At 40.1% G+C, this 16,628-nt stretch overlaps 1 protein-coding gene across 1 annotated transcript; it reads left to right on the top strand.

Moving 5' to 3' along the window:
• The first annotated feature begins 84 nt into the window (after positions 1 to 84).
• Positions 85 to 13,615, top strand: slc39a4 (solute carrier family 39 member 4). Its single transcript, XM_061059131.1, has 12 exons — positions 85 to 503; positions 6,343 to 6,678; positions 7,523 to 7,724; positions 7,931 to 8,124; positions 8,245 to 8,428; positions 9,061 to 9,233; positions 9,465 to 9,653; positions 11,418 to 11,516; positions 11,953 to 12,007; positions 12,104 to 12,256; positions 12,356 to 12,543; positions 12,645 to 13,615. The coding sequence occupies exons 1-12, from the start codon at positions 303 to 305 to the stop codon at positions 12,771 to 12,773; spliced, it is 2,103 nt and encodes a 700-aa protein (XP_060915114.1). The 5' UTR covers positions 85 to 302; the 3' UTR covers positions 12,774 to 13,615.
• The last annotated feature ends 3,013 nt before the right edge of the window (positions 13,616 to 16,628 follow it).

Genomic DNA, 16,628 nt, shown 5'->3' with positions numbered 1-16,628 from the left:
GTGCAAAAATCTGCACACACAAAAGATGTTGTTCTCCTCTGCCCACAGGAAGGAGCGTAGAGCAAACCTCCTCTACCCTGTACAGGTGACACAAAGGTACAGGCGACAAGCCAATCACGATGCAGAGTCCAGGTCCAGTGAATGTGCAGTGATTTTAAAGAGAGCAGCCGTGAGTGGAGCTCCAAACAGCTCAATGTGGTTGTAGAAATACACCGAGACTCAATCTGCTCATCTTACCACATATTTGATTTATTTCCTTTTGAAATTAATCCATCAAACGTAGTTTTTTGAAAAGTTTCAATATGTTTTTCTCCGCGCTGCTGATTCTTGCCGGTCTGGGTTCGTTCGGTTCCGTTTCTGGTTCTCCCGCCGTGGAGGAAGTGTACGGTGCCGTTGTGAGCGTGGTGTCTCCGGGGCAGCAGTCTCTGACGGGGGACTCGCTCCGCAGCCTCTTTAATACACTGGAGAAACGTGTGCAGTGCGGTGGAGTGTCGTGTGAAAAGGTAAGTTTTATTACATTAACTCCGCAGCCAGCTAAGAGAGCCGGGCGGCTGAAGCTCTGCACAGAGAGGTCGATGTCCAAAGTTATGATCCGGACTCATACTGATGAACTGGATATGTACATTTAGAATGTGTTACCATGTTGCCTACATCATTCATATTTAGGAAATAAAATAAGAACAAAGGAATTATCTTAATTTCAATTTTTGGATTTATTTTCAGTATGCATTTTTAAGTTAAAGAAACTTATATAAAGCCATACTAATAAAGTACTTTTTTTCCTGTGTGCAATTTGCACCTGAATTACCACTTGAATTAACATAGATATGACAGTATAGCATATATGACCTGAGCAGGGTGTAGTTAAGTCATGACCTTAAGCACAGTCATTAAAACTATTTTCGCAATGCCTTAAACACAAGCTAAGAAGTGATCTCCTGAGTTTTGCACATTAAACATTAGATTCTCCCCCTTCAAATTAATTTGTTTGATTATTTTGTGTTCTACAGTCAATGTATAGATATACATATGTTCCAAATACAACCATGTCGCTTTCAGTCCCTTTATCACGTAAAATATAAGTCATTTACAAAGCTTAATGAGACAGTGAACAACGTGCTTACTTTTTAATACAGTTAACACGAGAAATGTAGTTCACAAAAGTGTCAAGTGTATGAAATAACAAAATAACTCCTCTTAATATTACCAGTCTTGTTCAACAATCTGCTGATCATATTATTTTAGTTATTTTATTATCTGCAGCGTTTACACATAAAACTCTTTTATGAGTGTGAATGAGGGTGAAGTCCCTGAACTTGACACATTGGCAGGTCGGCTGTAATCTGCATGACATTACAGAGTTTAATTGATAAGTATCCGCTGTGTACTACTCTTTCTAGTAGGATACATCTACACTGTGTAACTCTGAGTTCTGCCAGAGAATGTCTTTAAATGAAGAGAGAAGAAAAAGAAATGCTTTGTTGAGGGTAACAGATTGGATGACACCACAGTGTGTGAGTAATAAACCATTATAACACCCAGGTGAGATAATGTCCGCTAGAGTTCCCTTTAGGAAAACCCTGCCATCCTACACCTGCTCGAATAAACAGTTTTATTTCATATGTAGCCCTGTTGTTAAAGATACATTTTCAGATTTTTTCTGGGTCTAGATGGATCATTGTCATCAGTTCATGGCGTTTCTATACAAAATATACTGTGCCCTACTTCCCTCCAACCTTGTTCATATTATAGTTCATAAAAAAACAATAAAGGCAGCTGATCTGAAACATGGTCTGCTTTATTGTCCGTGTTTGTGCACACGTGTACTATAAAGTGACCCTGGTTTATGTTTTGTTTCTGGTGGAGGTTTTTAGCTAACTCGTATTGCCCTTTTTGATCGCTCTATGACAGGGGTGGGCAAAGTTTTTGACTCGCGGGCCACAATGGGTTCTAAAATTTGACAGAGGGGCCGGGCCAGGAACAGATGGATGGAGTGTTTGTGTGAACTAATATAAATGACATGTAAAAGCCATTACATGAAAGGATTTGGCCTTTAACAGGTAGCAAAGCATGAATATGCAAGGCTCATTGTACAAATTGATTTCCAAATGCATTCATTTAATTCCACTCATTCATGTGTGAAAATATGTCCACAGCAAATGCAAAGTCACAAAGCCAGTTCTTGTGGCTTAGCTCAAGAAATTTGTTAATTAACTCATAATTAACCATTAACTCCAAAAATGCGCTGATCTCCTCTTTCAGTTCCCACACTCGTTGAAACACTTTGCCCAAACTTAACCAGCGGACATGAGAGTGGTACAATAAGTCCTGATGATCCGCATCAGTTTCTTCCTGGAACATAATAAACTGACGATGCTGAAGTCCCCTTGCTCCTATAAAGTTAACAAGTTTTACAACTGGATTCACGACATGATTAAGCTGCAATACAGACTTACACAGAGATTCCTGATGGATGATGCAGTGAAGGAAAATAACATCCAGGTCAGGGTTTTCCTCTTTCACTTTATCCTGGATTCTTTTCAGCAGACCAACATGTTTTCCAGTTAAATTTGGCGATCCATCCGTTGTGACATTGACAAGTTTACTCCAAGGTAGCTTGATTCTCTCGATGACAGCAGACACCTGGTTATACAAGTCCTCTCCTCGTGTTTTTCCTTTCAGGGACTCCATGGTCAAAAACTCCTCCGTTATCTCAAAACTGTCATTAATCCCTCGGATAAAAATGAGGAGCTGAGCAGTGTCTTTCACGTCATTACTTTCATCCAGCGCTAGTGAATATAACTTAAAGGACTCAGCCTTTTTGTTTAATTCTCTGGCTATATCTTCGTCAATCAGTTCCACACGGCGAGTCACAGTCCTGTGTGATAAACTGATTTTTTCAAACTGGCCTTGACTCTCCGGACACAAGAGACCTGCTGTCTCTACCATGCATTCTTTTAAAAACTCGCCTTCGGAGAAAGGCTTGCTAGCCTTTGCTAATTTGAATGCCAGCAAAAAACTTGCCTTGGTAGTTGACTCTTGAATCGCAGTTTGTTGGTGAAAAAAATGTTGCTGAGTCTGTAAATTATCCTTCAACCTCTGAGTTGTAGTCGCCCGTTCTTGCGTGGACTGCTTGCTAGCGTAGTTAGCATGCTTCGTTGCAAAGTGACGGCTGATACTGTACTCTTTGAAAACTGCGACAGTTTCTTGGCATATCAGGCATACAGCCTTTGATCGGACTTCAGTGAAAAAATATTTAGTTGTCCACTCCGTATTAAACACTCGGCATTCACTGTCCACTTTTCTTTTCTTTGATCCGCTCATTTTTACAGAAGGGCTCATACGGGTTCATAGGGCAAAGTGAAGAAGGGAATAATACACCACACTCTGAAGTGCGCCATCTATTGGGGAAACGCGGGTATTACAGGGGAAAACCAACAAGGTTTAATTATAATAAAATTTAATTTAATAATAATATAATTTGGACAAGTTCGGCGGGCTGGATTAAAAAGCCCAACGGGCCGTATATGGCCCGCGGGCCGTAGTTTGCCCATGCCTGCTCTATGATGACTTATGACAGATTCTGATGAATGGTTCTTTTTGTGGTTCCTGTATTTATGTTCATTGTTGTTAAAGGGATACTTCACCCATTTGCATTAAAGCTTTGTATCATTAGAAACCTGGTAGTATTTTTGAATGGCCAGAAATTCACATTTTCTCTTTCACACATATAGAAACGTACACACAACGACATAGGCCTATACATAACAACGACAAACATTGTTTATTCTTTTCTTATTCATCCTTAATCTGAAACAGAGTTAATCTGTTTATTCTGTCTTCTGACTCCCTCACTACACATCACAGCTACTTAACGTAGCTCCAGTTTAAACTGACTGGATATAAATAGATATGTTAATAATACCCATCTTCATAGAGACTGCAACACTTTTTCACTCATACTTTACACTAAGAACTAGTCTTTTTCTGTGTTTAAGTTGAGTGTGAAGCTTACAGTCTGGCTTTATTCTCAGCGTAACTTTTTCTCCGGGTCAGAGAATTATTTCTACTGTGCCACACTGGGCATTTCACATAATAACATGTCCTCTTGGCATAAACACTCAAAGGTTTGTCATCCTTGACATTCTGCCACTCTCGGCATACTCAGGCCTATCTCTTAATAAGTTTACACTTATAATAAGCTTATTTCTGATTCTTTTATTCCTAGGTTAATTTACTGAAACACACAGCGTCCTCTCCTCCCTCCTGACTCTGGGGTCAAGCTGCCCCAGCAAGGAGAGAGATTTGGTGTGTGAGTGGACCTCAGATTCACAGCCAATTGCTCTGTTAACATTTTTACAGAAACATGTAGGTTCTTTTTGGAGAATTGTTAGACACCTATTACTTCATCCCAGGCATGGAATCAGACTGCACATATACATGTTGGTAAGATAAAGCTCCTAGCTTTTGTTGTGGCCACTGTGCAGTGTCACTCCAGCCCTGGATGCCGCAGGTGTCTGGTCATTCTTCCTAGTGTGCTCGCAGTGCCATTATGTAGAAGAGTAAATGTTCTTGAACAATCAGACAGAGACTATGGCTTGTGAATTGAGGATCTGTTTATTTCTCTTGGAGCAGTTCCTTTATAACGTCCCAATCATCCCGTCATGGACAATCAACACACTGAGCAATTACAACATTTGTGCCTGTCGCTTACCAGATTGTGTACTTCTGTTATGATTCAACCTTTCAAACTACAACAATCCCGCCCTCATTTTCCCCTGAGGTGGGAAATCTTTGTATTTCTGAGTCTGTAAAGGAACTTCCAGTGACGCAAAATAACGATTTTAGCATCACTGGAAGCTGTTGCGGTTAGCGGGGTGAAACTACAACGCTAGTTCCTCATATTTTCGACCACTGAAGCTACAGACCAATCACAGATCAGTGGGTGGGCACTCACTCCCAGAATCGAAACCTAACGTCCGCCATATTTTTTGGAAGCTATGCTAACAGGCTCTATGGAGAAAGATGATAATGGAGAAAAAATATAAATATAGCTGCGAGACGGCTGCTGACGACAGGCCGGTCTTGTCTTTTGGATGCTGAGGCCGCTGCCCGCCAGGGCCGCCGTTGACGCTGCCGGCCGCCCACCGGGACACAAGACCAGCCTGTCAGCAGCAACCGTCTCGCTGCTATATTGCTGGCCGCCCGGGCCGGCTCGAGCTGGGGCGGACTGGTAGTGTCGGTGCGCTCACTGTTTGCCTATGGACACAGACATGGAGTCTGTTTTCTGACAGGAATTTCCAAGATACCAATTCCTTCTGGAAGAAATCTCTGAATCAGTTGAGGAAATGGTCTTATGTGTTGAAGTAAATATGTCTGTAAATGTTTTTATTACTATATTTCTACTGCTATACTGTATATTTTCTATTACATATTATATTCTGGGATTTGGTGTCCTTTATCAACATGAGCCAAAAAGATACTTTCTGTCTTTTCTCGACCAAGAAGACACCAACTTCAAATTTTATTTCACATTTCTACTACATATATGACCCAATGTCAATACAGATTCATGTTTCAACGGGTCAAGTATCCCTTTAAATGTTTTATGTCTGAAACCCTGTAACTGTGCTGCTGCGTGTCTTGGCCAGGACGCTCTTGTAAAAGAGATTTTTCATCTCAATGAGACTTTTTCCTGGTTAAATAAAATTTTAAAAATTTAAAATAAAAAAACATTATAAAATGTGTGTATACAAAATCATTGTTGGAAAACATGAAATGGATATACATGAAGATAGTGGCTACATATATATGCATGTTTGCACAATAGTCCATATATTGTTGAGGCCGATACCAATATTAATTTTATACATGTATATAATATATAAATATACATATATATATATATATATATATATATATATATATATAATCAACTTAATTATATCGGCACATATGGGAGATAAATTAGCCGATACTGATAGTCACACGATGTGCTTATATCGGCCGGCTGATTAATCGGTCAGAGATATATTTACCATGTAAATATGAATGAATATATTTTAGGTTGCTGTTTTTTTTCTATAAATACATGTATACAACTTTTAGTTAAACCATATGAAGATGGATGAGTCATGTGGCACATACAGACTTTCTCTCTAGTTGAACAACACAGACATGGTTTTATTTAGACATTTTTCAACTTGTGTTGGGAGTTGTTGTTTTTTTGAAAGAAGTGATTCACTCTTAATGTCATCACAGAATAAATAACTTTATTTTGTACTTATAGAAATCTGTCTGTTTGTTTTTCTCCCTGTGTGAATGCTTCGTCTGTGTTTGTAGTGTGATTTAGCGGATGCTGTTCACCAGCTGCTCAGCAATCACTCGGGACTAAACGTTACCGTCGGTGTATCTGAGTTCCCTGCTGTCGCCGCAGGAAGCCTCCTGTACCTGTCGTCTCCCAGCCAGGTGTGTGCCGCGGCAAACCAGGGGACATGGGGAGAGGAGACCCAGCATTTCCTGCATAAGATCACACATGATGATCCCCACCACGGACAGGAGCATGAAGAAGACGAGACACACCATGAAGATGAAAACAAACACGAGCACATAGACACTCATGGATTAAAACTTCTGATTGAAGAGCTTCACGACCACTATGAGCCCTCAGACAGTGAGGTAAGCACAGCCATTATCATCTCTTTAATTATTAGGGATGATCTCCCTCACTCTCCGACGTTGATCATTTACCCATTATGTTTATACAACTTGCAAATTTTAAAAAAAAGAAAGACACAATTCTCTCAGGAGTTTTTTTTGCTATGAGTAGAATTATCCTGCCAGGGTGTGTTTCCCTGTGTATATGGCAAGGTTTTATCACTCAACTTATCTTATCACATACTGATGATGCCAGCAGAAGAAATACTAGGCTTTGCCCTGTACTTAAACACATCACCATCTGCCACTGTGATGAAGAGTGCCCCCTTTAAAAGTCTGAAACTGTGGTTATATCAGACCCAGGATGTAAAGCCAGAAATCATCCAAAGAGTTAAAAATTAACTCAAGCATGCCATTGTTGTATAACGATATACTTTTTATTAACAGCTGATATGTTATCTGCAGAATATAACAATGTTGTATCCAGTTTCTGGAACATTTATTACTTACTTTTTTTAAGATTTATGTTTGGGCTTTTTGTGCCTTTTATTGGAGAGACAGGAAAGTGGATAGAGTTGGAAATTTGGGACAGAGAGAGAGTAGGGAATGACATGCAGGAAATAAAGCCACAGGGTTAGATTTGAACCTGGGCCGCCCGCTTGGAGGACCACAGCCTCCGCACATTGTTTGATAAAACCTCTAAACCAATTGCCTGATTTAAAAAGTCTGAAATCCCCCAAAGAAATAGCTTCTAATATGAAATGGCTGAAATAAATATTTCTAGCTCTAATTTAAAAAAGAGTAAATAAAAGTCATAACTTTTTTTCTTTTGTTCACTCCTCTCCCTCATCTCCTTGGTAACCAGAGCTGTGTGACAGTCGATCAAATCATGATGGAGGTCAACGCATCTTCACCAGATCCGGAACAGGAAGTCGGTGCAGTTTTGGGCCGCGTCCTGTACCACGCCTTGCTGGGTCGATGCTTCATCAGCCGCTCCCTGCCTGAAGAGAGCTTCTTCCTCGACTACATCCTGGACCATGTGGGGTCACAGAATTTCACAGTATGGGGTAAAATGACCTTAAGAAACACAAAGAGCACACAGACACATGCAGAAATGGACTAAAACAATTCAAATGAAATGACATAAAAGAGCACATTTATTTTAAATATGTGTGTTTTCTATATAATTTTTTTTGATAAGCACAATTCAGGTTTATTTTTTTTTTACTTCCAGTTAATTTGATTAGTAGTAACTCATGTTTCTGTTCTGTAGATCTGGAAGCTCTCATGAAGAGCCTGAAAATCGGATCTAAGGAAACACATGAACATGGACACGAGGACCATGATCAAGAACACGATCAAGAACACGAGCAGGAACACGCTCATGATCATGGTGGTTTGCGACGGAGGAAAAGGAGCAGCCATGAGCATCACGAGGGGCATGAAACAAACGTCACCTCGGATCAGGTACACAAACACACACAAAAAAGTCCACAGTCGCCATTTCCGACCTGTGCTGTGCAATCCAGCTGATTCTACTAGTGGACTTCTGCATTTAAGTCTCTAAATTTAGATTTTCACTTTCAGCTGTGTCTCACTGCCAAAGAGCTTGTCCTGATCTACGGCCTGGCGGACAACAGCTCCGCCTCCTCTGGCCTGGGTCGGTCCGGCTTGGCTCGGCTCAGCCCTGCCCTCGTCCAGCAGATCCTGAGCGGAGCCTGCGCGCACACCCATGAACCGCTGACACCAGACGGACTCACCAAGACAGAGAGTGAGTAAGGGTTTGAGGTCCTGAAAGACAAAAGGACGGCAGTCTTTCCTTTTCCTGTTCCCTTTCAAGTGCCCCAAGATTGTAATATACAGATCTTCAAACTGTGTTTTCAGGCAAGGCAAGTTTATTTATGTCGCACATTTCAACAAGGCAAAGTGCTTCACACAAGACATCAAAAGCGTCATGACAGAGGAAAGAAATGAAACATTAAAATAGAAAATTAAAAAATCACTGAAATTATTAAATCTGAAAATATGTTCAAATAAAAATAATTCAAATGAAATGAATTGAAGTAAAAAGAGTTAAAAGTTACAGTGCAGGGTTAAAGTTTAAAATCTTATTAAAGCTGTTTAATGAAAGTCAGCTGTAAACAGGTGAGTCTTCAACCTGGATTTAAAAGAGCTGAGAGTTTCAGCAGACCTGCAGTTTGTTCTGGGAGTTTGTTCCAGATATACGGAGCATAGAAACTGAAGACCTGCAAAAGATGAATGAACAAGACAATGACATTTCACACAAACGTGCATATTTTGTCTCCAAAAGAGACGAGAGTTTTTAGTCTTCAGATTCCACATGTTGATAACTGAGGTTGACCCCCCTTATCTGCTCTCTCTCTCTCTCTCTCCCTCTTGTAGGATACATCTATGCAACCATTGCCAATCTGTTGATAACACTGACGTCCATGTTTGGCATCTTCTTGCTGCTCTGTACTTCCTGCACCTCTATGTTCCAGTTGAGTATCCAGTTCTGCATCAGCCTGGCTGTAGGTTCACTCACTGGAGATGCTTTTCTGCACCTTCTACCCGTGGTAAGTACGTTTTAATTTCAAAGCCAAGTTAAGAATAATGAGTGTTATCAAAAATCTTACATTCATGTTATAGACATCATTATGCAGCTGTGTGAATACTGAAAGTCAGATATCACTTTAATTAAAGCTCTGGACTGTGGAAAATTCCATCATTGAAGTGACAAACATGTTGATTTCTGTGCAGCATCTACTTACTGTACATCGACTTATTCTCCCACTCTGTGTATTCAGTTTCTAGGTTTGCATAGTCACTCAGATGAGGGTGATTCACACGACGGCCACCAGGAAGAAACTCCAGACTACATTTATAAGATGCTGGTGCTCTTGTCTGGAATCTACTACTTCTACCTGATGGAAACCATCTTCTCTCTGGTCGCATATAAAAACAAAAATCATCACCACCATCAACATCACCATGGGGTAAGAGAACATTCATATCAAACAGGTTAAAAAGAATAGGAATAAAGAAACACTAAATGCTTACTTGTTATCGTGTTTATTTCTTACACTTTTAAGTCAAGTTTACAGCTCTGTTTGTTTAGTCTTTTAAATCAATCGATCTTTATTTGTACAGCGCTTATTCTTAACAAATGTTATCTCAAGACAAAAAATTGACATTGTTGTATTACAAAGTCTTTTAAAGTATTTCTTTTGAAGCGAGGTAACCTGTCCATAAATGATTAGAAATTTGACAAAAAAATGTTTTTTTAATAAACGTGCTTTGCTTTGGGTATCTTGGTGCTCTTTTCCAAATGCTGCAGCAGCTCTAATGATATATTTATATTTTTGCAAAAAAATGAGTACATTTTTTCACTTGTGCTGGAAATGTCTGTTAACAATGCAAAAAGAAAGGATCATGAGTCAGTCAGTGTCTTTGTTCAGTTTTGTTCTTCTTGCAAGTACAAGGAACAAAGCTTCAGAGTGTCAATACAGTCTGAAGGAAAGCTCCAAGTAATCACAATATGCTTGGGTTTATATACACATGCTTCACAGAAAAACCTTCATGCCTATATATATATAGTCCAGCCCTGTTCACCCTGTTCACCCATGACTGCTCACCCATTCACTCCTCCAACACTATTGTAAAGTTCGCTGATGACACCACTGTAGTTGGACTTATTACAGACAACCAGGAAGCACACTACAGAGAGGAGGTCAAACATCTAGTTGAGTGGTGTTCAGAAAATAATCTGGTTCTCAACACCATGAAAACAAAAGAGATAATTGCGGACTTTAGAAGAACAAAGAAGACCACAACCCCCCCACTGCACATAAACGGTGAGAAGGTGGATATTGTGGAAAACATCAAATTCCTAGGTGTCCACATAACCAAGGAACTAACATGGTCTCTCAACACATCCCACCTGGTAAAGAAGGCTCAACAGAGGCTTTTCTTTCTAAGAAAACTTCGGAAAGCCGGACTATCCTCCCAACTGCTGGTCAACTTCTACAGAAGCACAATAGAAAGCATCCTCTGTCAATGTGTCACCGTGTGGTACGCCAGCTGCACAGCAGAAAACCACAAGGACTTGACTCGGATCGTAAGAACAGCGCAGAGGATCACAGGAGCTGTGCTTCCGGACCTTGATGCTGTGTATGCTGGCCGCCTACAAAGGAGAGCAACTAACATCAGCCAAGACACAACACACCCAGGAAACAGACTGTTTGTCCCCCTACCTTCTGGAAAGAGGTATCGCACCATTAGAACCAGGACTAATAGACTGAGGAACAGCTTCTTCCCCTGAGCTGTAGCGTCACCAACCAAATTTCGTTGTATCGCATACAATGACAATAAAGTGTCTTATCTCTTATAAGGATTGCCGATACAGGCAATATCAAGTACATTTTGTCATACATTTTAACACGTCGCACAACCGTAACGTCAAGGAAACTTCAAGTCTGAGTATCTTTGATATTTAGTTATTTGTGAGAAACCTTCATCCTCGGGTAAAGACAAAACATGAATATTATACGTATTCAATTATTGTTGCATTTCAAGTAAAATGTGTCCTCGACAGTAAACAGATCTTTTTCCATTACACACTATGCAACACAGCTACGTATATTTAGTTATCTTTTATTGGACTAATATAATGTCCTGTTAATCATTCCTTAGAATCCGTACAGGTATTTAACCTCCCATTTCTTTAGCAAATTCTTAAAACATTTTCTTTCTTTCTGTAGGAAGAATCCGAGCCTCACCACTGTGACCACGGGAGGGTTTTAGAGATGTACCAACAGGAAATAAATAAGAAAGAACACACAGCATCGAAAACAGACCTGGTGAGAAACTAACACACAAGAACACTCGGATGTTTAAGGAGAAATATTAAATAAAACACAAAGCAGGAAAATGAATTCTGGCTTTAAGTTTTGAAAAACGAATCAATGGTGCATCTCCCTTGTGTAAGAAACTCTGGTTACATGGGCGTATTATTAGTTGATTTTTATAATAAAAAAAAAAATTAATATTTAATAGTTTACATTTTTTTATTCTATTTTATATGTTGTAATATCTTCTTATACTGTATTATTTAAGTTGTTGTTAGTTCTGCTTTATTTCCCTGTTAATTGTTTAGCACCAATACACCAAGTCAAATTCCTTGTATGTGTAAATGTACTTGGCAATAAACCTTGATTCTGATTCTGACTCTGATTCTGCTTAAATCTTGAAGTTTGTAGCAGGATTTGGTTTTATAACTACTCGTGTACATTTCAGGTAGGCAATGAAGAAAATGAAAAATCACACTCGGAGCACAAAGAGCGCACCAGAGGTGAGTGAAGTCATTTCCATTACAAAAACATAATGCCATCACCATCATGTCATGTCAGCACTCCACCACTAACTACACCTCCGTCTGCCTCTGCAGAGCAGCGTCTGCTGCCTTTTATGATTACCATTGGTGACGGGATCCACAACTTTGCAGACGGCTTAGCAATGGGTGCAGCTTTCTCCCTGTCATGGAGGTCTGGTTTGGCCACATCACTGGCTGTACTCTGCCATGAGCTGCCACACGAGCTGGGTAAAAAAAAAAAACACACAAAGACTGGCAGAGTCTCTGTGATACATTTGCGTCAAATATTTCTAACCATCAATCGTTTGCTTTTTGTTTTTTCTCCAGGGGATTTTGCAATTTTGCTCCACAGTGGTGTGTCGGTCCGTAATGCGTTACTCTTGAATGTAGGCAGCTCTTTGACCTCTTTTGTTGGCCTGTACATCGCTCTGTCTGTAGCCACTGACCTCGCTACCCAACAGTGGATAGCTGCCATCACTGCAGGGCTCTTTCTGTATGTGGGGCTCGCCGATATGGTGAGTAATCAGAAGGATAAACAAACTGAAGCCAGCAAAGAAAAATATGATCCAAATGTAAACTTAATTCTTTAACATGCATTATTCCTTTTTGCTTCTAGCTCCCCACCATGGTCCACATCAGTAACAAGAGACCCTGGCTGATGTTTCTGCTGCAGAATCTGGGCCTCCTGATTGGGTGGGGTATTCTGCTGCTGCTGTCACTCTACGAGGAGAAAATCAGCTTTTAAAGCATCGACAGTCCGGACAGTTGACTGGGTTTCTACAAGCAAAAGGAAAAACCCTGGAACAGAGGGCAAGACGACACTTGTTCCCTCTGAAGGGTGAACGACCTGTCTGATGTGCAACTTATTCAGAAGTCTTGAAATGTGTTTGAAATCTGCTCAGCCACCCAAAAGCCTTGACCGCATTAGATGTTTTATGTGTCTGTGTTTCAAATGTTGTTCACTAATACTTGGTGCAGGAAAAAAAATGAAAAGTGCCTTCCTTGTGATCCTTCAAAAATATTTATTCTATCAATTATTTGTATTTTTTTGAGCAATTTTCTTGAAAAAAAAACAAGATGGCTGCTTCTGATGTGGAATGTTCCAAATCCAAAATCTCAGTAGTTGTAAGCCTTTTGTACCAAAGCTCATTTTTTTGAGTGCAAATGTTTGCCTCTAAAATGTATCATTGTTTTATCATTTATTGGAAAAAAACTTCCTAGCCTGGCCTCCTACTGCTAAATCTCACATTTCTGATTGGTCCTTGCATCCAGGGGGATTTTGGTCTAATGCCATAGATTATACCCCTTGGGAATATAAAAGTAAACTTGGGTATACTAATACCCATTTGCATAATGCTCCATCTTTCAACACTCAAGACTTTAAGTGTTCAGTAAAAAAAATTTACAGCTTGATTTTTTTTGTGCTTTTTGTTGCAAGTGTCAACGAGAAATATACAGTCTTGTAGTTTTTATTGAACTACAAATCCCACCACTCCCATTATGAAAAAGGTAAATGTATAAAATGTTTATATACAGTATGTTTTGTATTCTTCCTGATTTGAAAAATTAAAACTCATTTAAAAACTATGATGTACATGTTTCTGTTTGAAATATTTCACCTGAATAGCAGGAGGATCACGACTTCAGACTCTCAGAGCTGATTAGGGGGTCATGCTAATCTCAACGTAACTGCATTTTACCATGAATGTAAAATTTACAACACAAACTTTATTTGAAGTAGAGGAATTTCAGCTGTTTTAATATGGTGCTTTGGTTATTATTCATCAGCATATTTAAGAGTGAGGGTTAATTCCTAACATTTCTAAAAGGGCCTTGACATTTGTGATTTGTTTCAAAGCCCTCGACCTTTTTGAGAAGAGTTTTCAAAACATTTCTGGATTCTTGAGCACACACAGCTTTAAGTCAAAGTCTGGTTTTTGTTAATAGATATTTCAGGTTCTTCCACCTTCTCTGTATAGCTTTCACTGTATTGTTTGCACAGATTGTGTTTAGGGGGGCAGTAGCTCAGTCTGTAGGGACCTTGGTTGGGAACCGGAGGGCCGCGGGGTCAAGGTCAAGGTTTCTTTATTCGTCTCCCTAGGGAGAAATTTGTCTCGGATACTGGGAAATTGCTGCATGGACAATACATCAAAACAATATAAAAACAGTAATTACAATTGTGCAAAAACATTAGCTTATCCCTGCTACAGTTTATCCAAGCGTCTGCTTAAGTATCCGTACACATACACGCACACACACTCCTACAATCACATGCACACTGTGCACATGTACACATGCCACTCCAAACGCTTACTCTATGAGTCATGACTGTCTACAATGGGTGTGACACCCGAATCCCACTGTCTGTGATGTTTTCAGAGTTTTCAGAGTCCTATCTTCAGTTTGTTTACATCGCCGGGACGGCCGGCTGACTCCTCCCCTCGTGTATAAAAGTTGTTTAATTGAGGGACTAGAGAAAAGAAGAATAACATACTGTACTCACTGCTTAACTGTGTTTCTAGATCACGATCATTTCAGGTAAATTTACATGCAGTGTGAAGGTACGAGCATAATAAAGAACGCTAGCATTAGCATGCTAACACAACAATGCACCGCATATAAAGCCTTTAATCAGGCTGAGGAGCTGAGCTTTATATTTTACTGTTAGAACACCAAACCAGCTGGTGATGCCATTACTGGGGTCAAGTCCAGGTGTATGGAAGTTGGTCTGGTAGCTGGAGAGGTGCCAGATGACTTTACGAGTACGGCCGAGGTGCCCTTGAGCAAGGCATCAAACCCCAAACAGGTCTGACGCGCTCCCTGTGTAGCAGTGTGTAGCAGCCCCACTCTGACATCTCTCCATAGATGCACGCTCACAGGTCCTGTTTGTACATGTCTCAATAACCTCAATGAAAATGTAGTGTTAACATTTAGACAGATCCCACCTGTTGAATGAATATATTTTGAGAAGGAAGCCAGATGTGCAGTCTAGACACTTCACTCTCTCTCTCTTTATCTGCCTCGTCTAATCTCCTCATCTCGCAGGTTATCTGAACGTTTTCATTAGTGACAGAGTCCGCTGACAACTCATCACCCAGAGGAGAGACGTAATATGTACATACAGTTTACAGTACGTGTCACCACAAGTGTGACCAGCGTCTAACTTCCAAAAGGACCCGTTTAATGACAACATCCAGGGCGCATGCTAATCCTTAAAGCCCCGTGCTGTAAAAACAGATTGCACACCAGCTCTGTGGAGCTCTGCTGACAGAGACAAGTCGATTATTCCTGGAGTCAGCTTTTAAAACAAAAGCAACTTGTGATGTTGAATGTTCTACAGTGTGTGTTTATGAGCCCTTATAACTCCTCACTCTCTCCATAAAACATGTTACAGTGAGCCTTAAAGTGGACCTTTGAGCTTTTCATACATTACAGTGTATTCTACCTTTTAACAGACGCTGAAGAAGAAGTCAGCTGAAAGAGAACAATGGTACGATAGACAAAGGAAAGACAGAGATGTTGAACTCTGGATAGCTGGATGTGCTGCTTTACAACCTTGCAGATAAGTTTAACAGGCGGTTGCATAATGCAGGGACGGATACAAGAAGGCAGCCGCACAGGACTGAAAGAAGGAGCCCTCACTCCTATGGAAAGGATTCCACTAAAACTGCAATGTGAGAATTATAAATGATCATTATAAGGTGATAAAGAGCGTGTTTATGACCTTATAACAACAGCTGAGGGGTGTAGTTAGGAGAGCAGCTGCCTCATCAGGCAGAGCATTTCAGTGACTGTGTATTATTAAGAAGGGATGATGATGTATAATGATATGTATGCTTTTTGTGTCCTTGGCTCTCTGGTTGTGAGTGTGTGTGTGTGTGTGTGTGTGTGTTCTGGGGTGGGGTGGGGGTTTATGTCCATGGATTGGGTTGTGGGTTTTCACTCTTGTTTGTATTGTGATGTCATAAAAATGTCAATAAAAATAATAAGAAAAAAAGAAAAAAAGAATGGACGATGAGTAGAAGCCGGTGAATGTTTGAACGGTCAGCAGGGTTAAAGTGTGTACGGAGTTTGGACAAAACTTAACTTTGGAACACATCTAGTTTATTCACTGCAAACTGAATTATATCAAGCACAGCTGATTTGGATTTCTTTTTTTGAGAAATGTCCAAGGGCTGCTGTGTTCTGTCTTGAAAAGTGCCATCGCTCTGAGGACAGGTTGTCAGTTCGTCCATCAGTCTTCGTCAAAGAAAAATGAAATATCTTTGAACCAAACTTTGACCCTCACTCTGTCAGATATGTATTGTCCCCCCACAGGATAACTCTGCTGACTTTGGTGATCCTTTGACTGTCCTCGATCCCGTCCTGAGATGAACACAGTTTCACTTATCTTTTGAAATGTTTCAACATTTAAAAAATGATTTGCCAAGAACTGCTTAAAAACATTTATGGCCCCGCAAAGATTGAACCCTGTCTGACTTTTGACTTTATTAACAAACGCAGAATATTGGGTTTCATGTCATTATGCTGTGGGTGTCAGATTTCAGTTTAGCGTCAACTACACCAAAACCACGTAACGCTATCTGATAATACAGCCTTT

This window comes from Labrus mixtus, chromosome 16 (assembly GCF_963584025.1).
Source record: "Labrus mixtus chromosome 16, fLabMix1.1, whole genome shotgun sequence".
Classification (NCBI taxonomy): Eukaryota; Metazoa; Chordata; class Actinopteri; order Labriformes; family Labridae; genus Labrus; species Labrus mixtus.
Note: the sequence above shows the minus strand (reverse complement) of the source record. Positions and strands in the feature narration are given on the sequence as shown.

What these genes read in the sequence shown, in the direction of transcription:
- slc39a4 (XM_061059131.1), top strand. Translation starts at nt 303, where the DNA reads ATGTTTTTCTCCGCGCTGCTGATTCTTGCCGGTCTGGGTTCGTTCGGT. An exon ending in ATGAGCCCTCAGACAGTGAG is followed by an intron (nt 6,679 to 7,522) that starts GTAAGCACAGCC and finishes CTTGGTAACCAG; the next exon opens with AGCTGTGTGACAGTCGATCA. An exon ending in ACAGAATTTCACAGTATGGG is followed by an intron (nt 7,725 to 7,930) that starts GTAAAATGACCT and finishes TCTGTTCTGTAG; the next exon opens with ATCTGGAAGCTCTCATGAAG.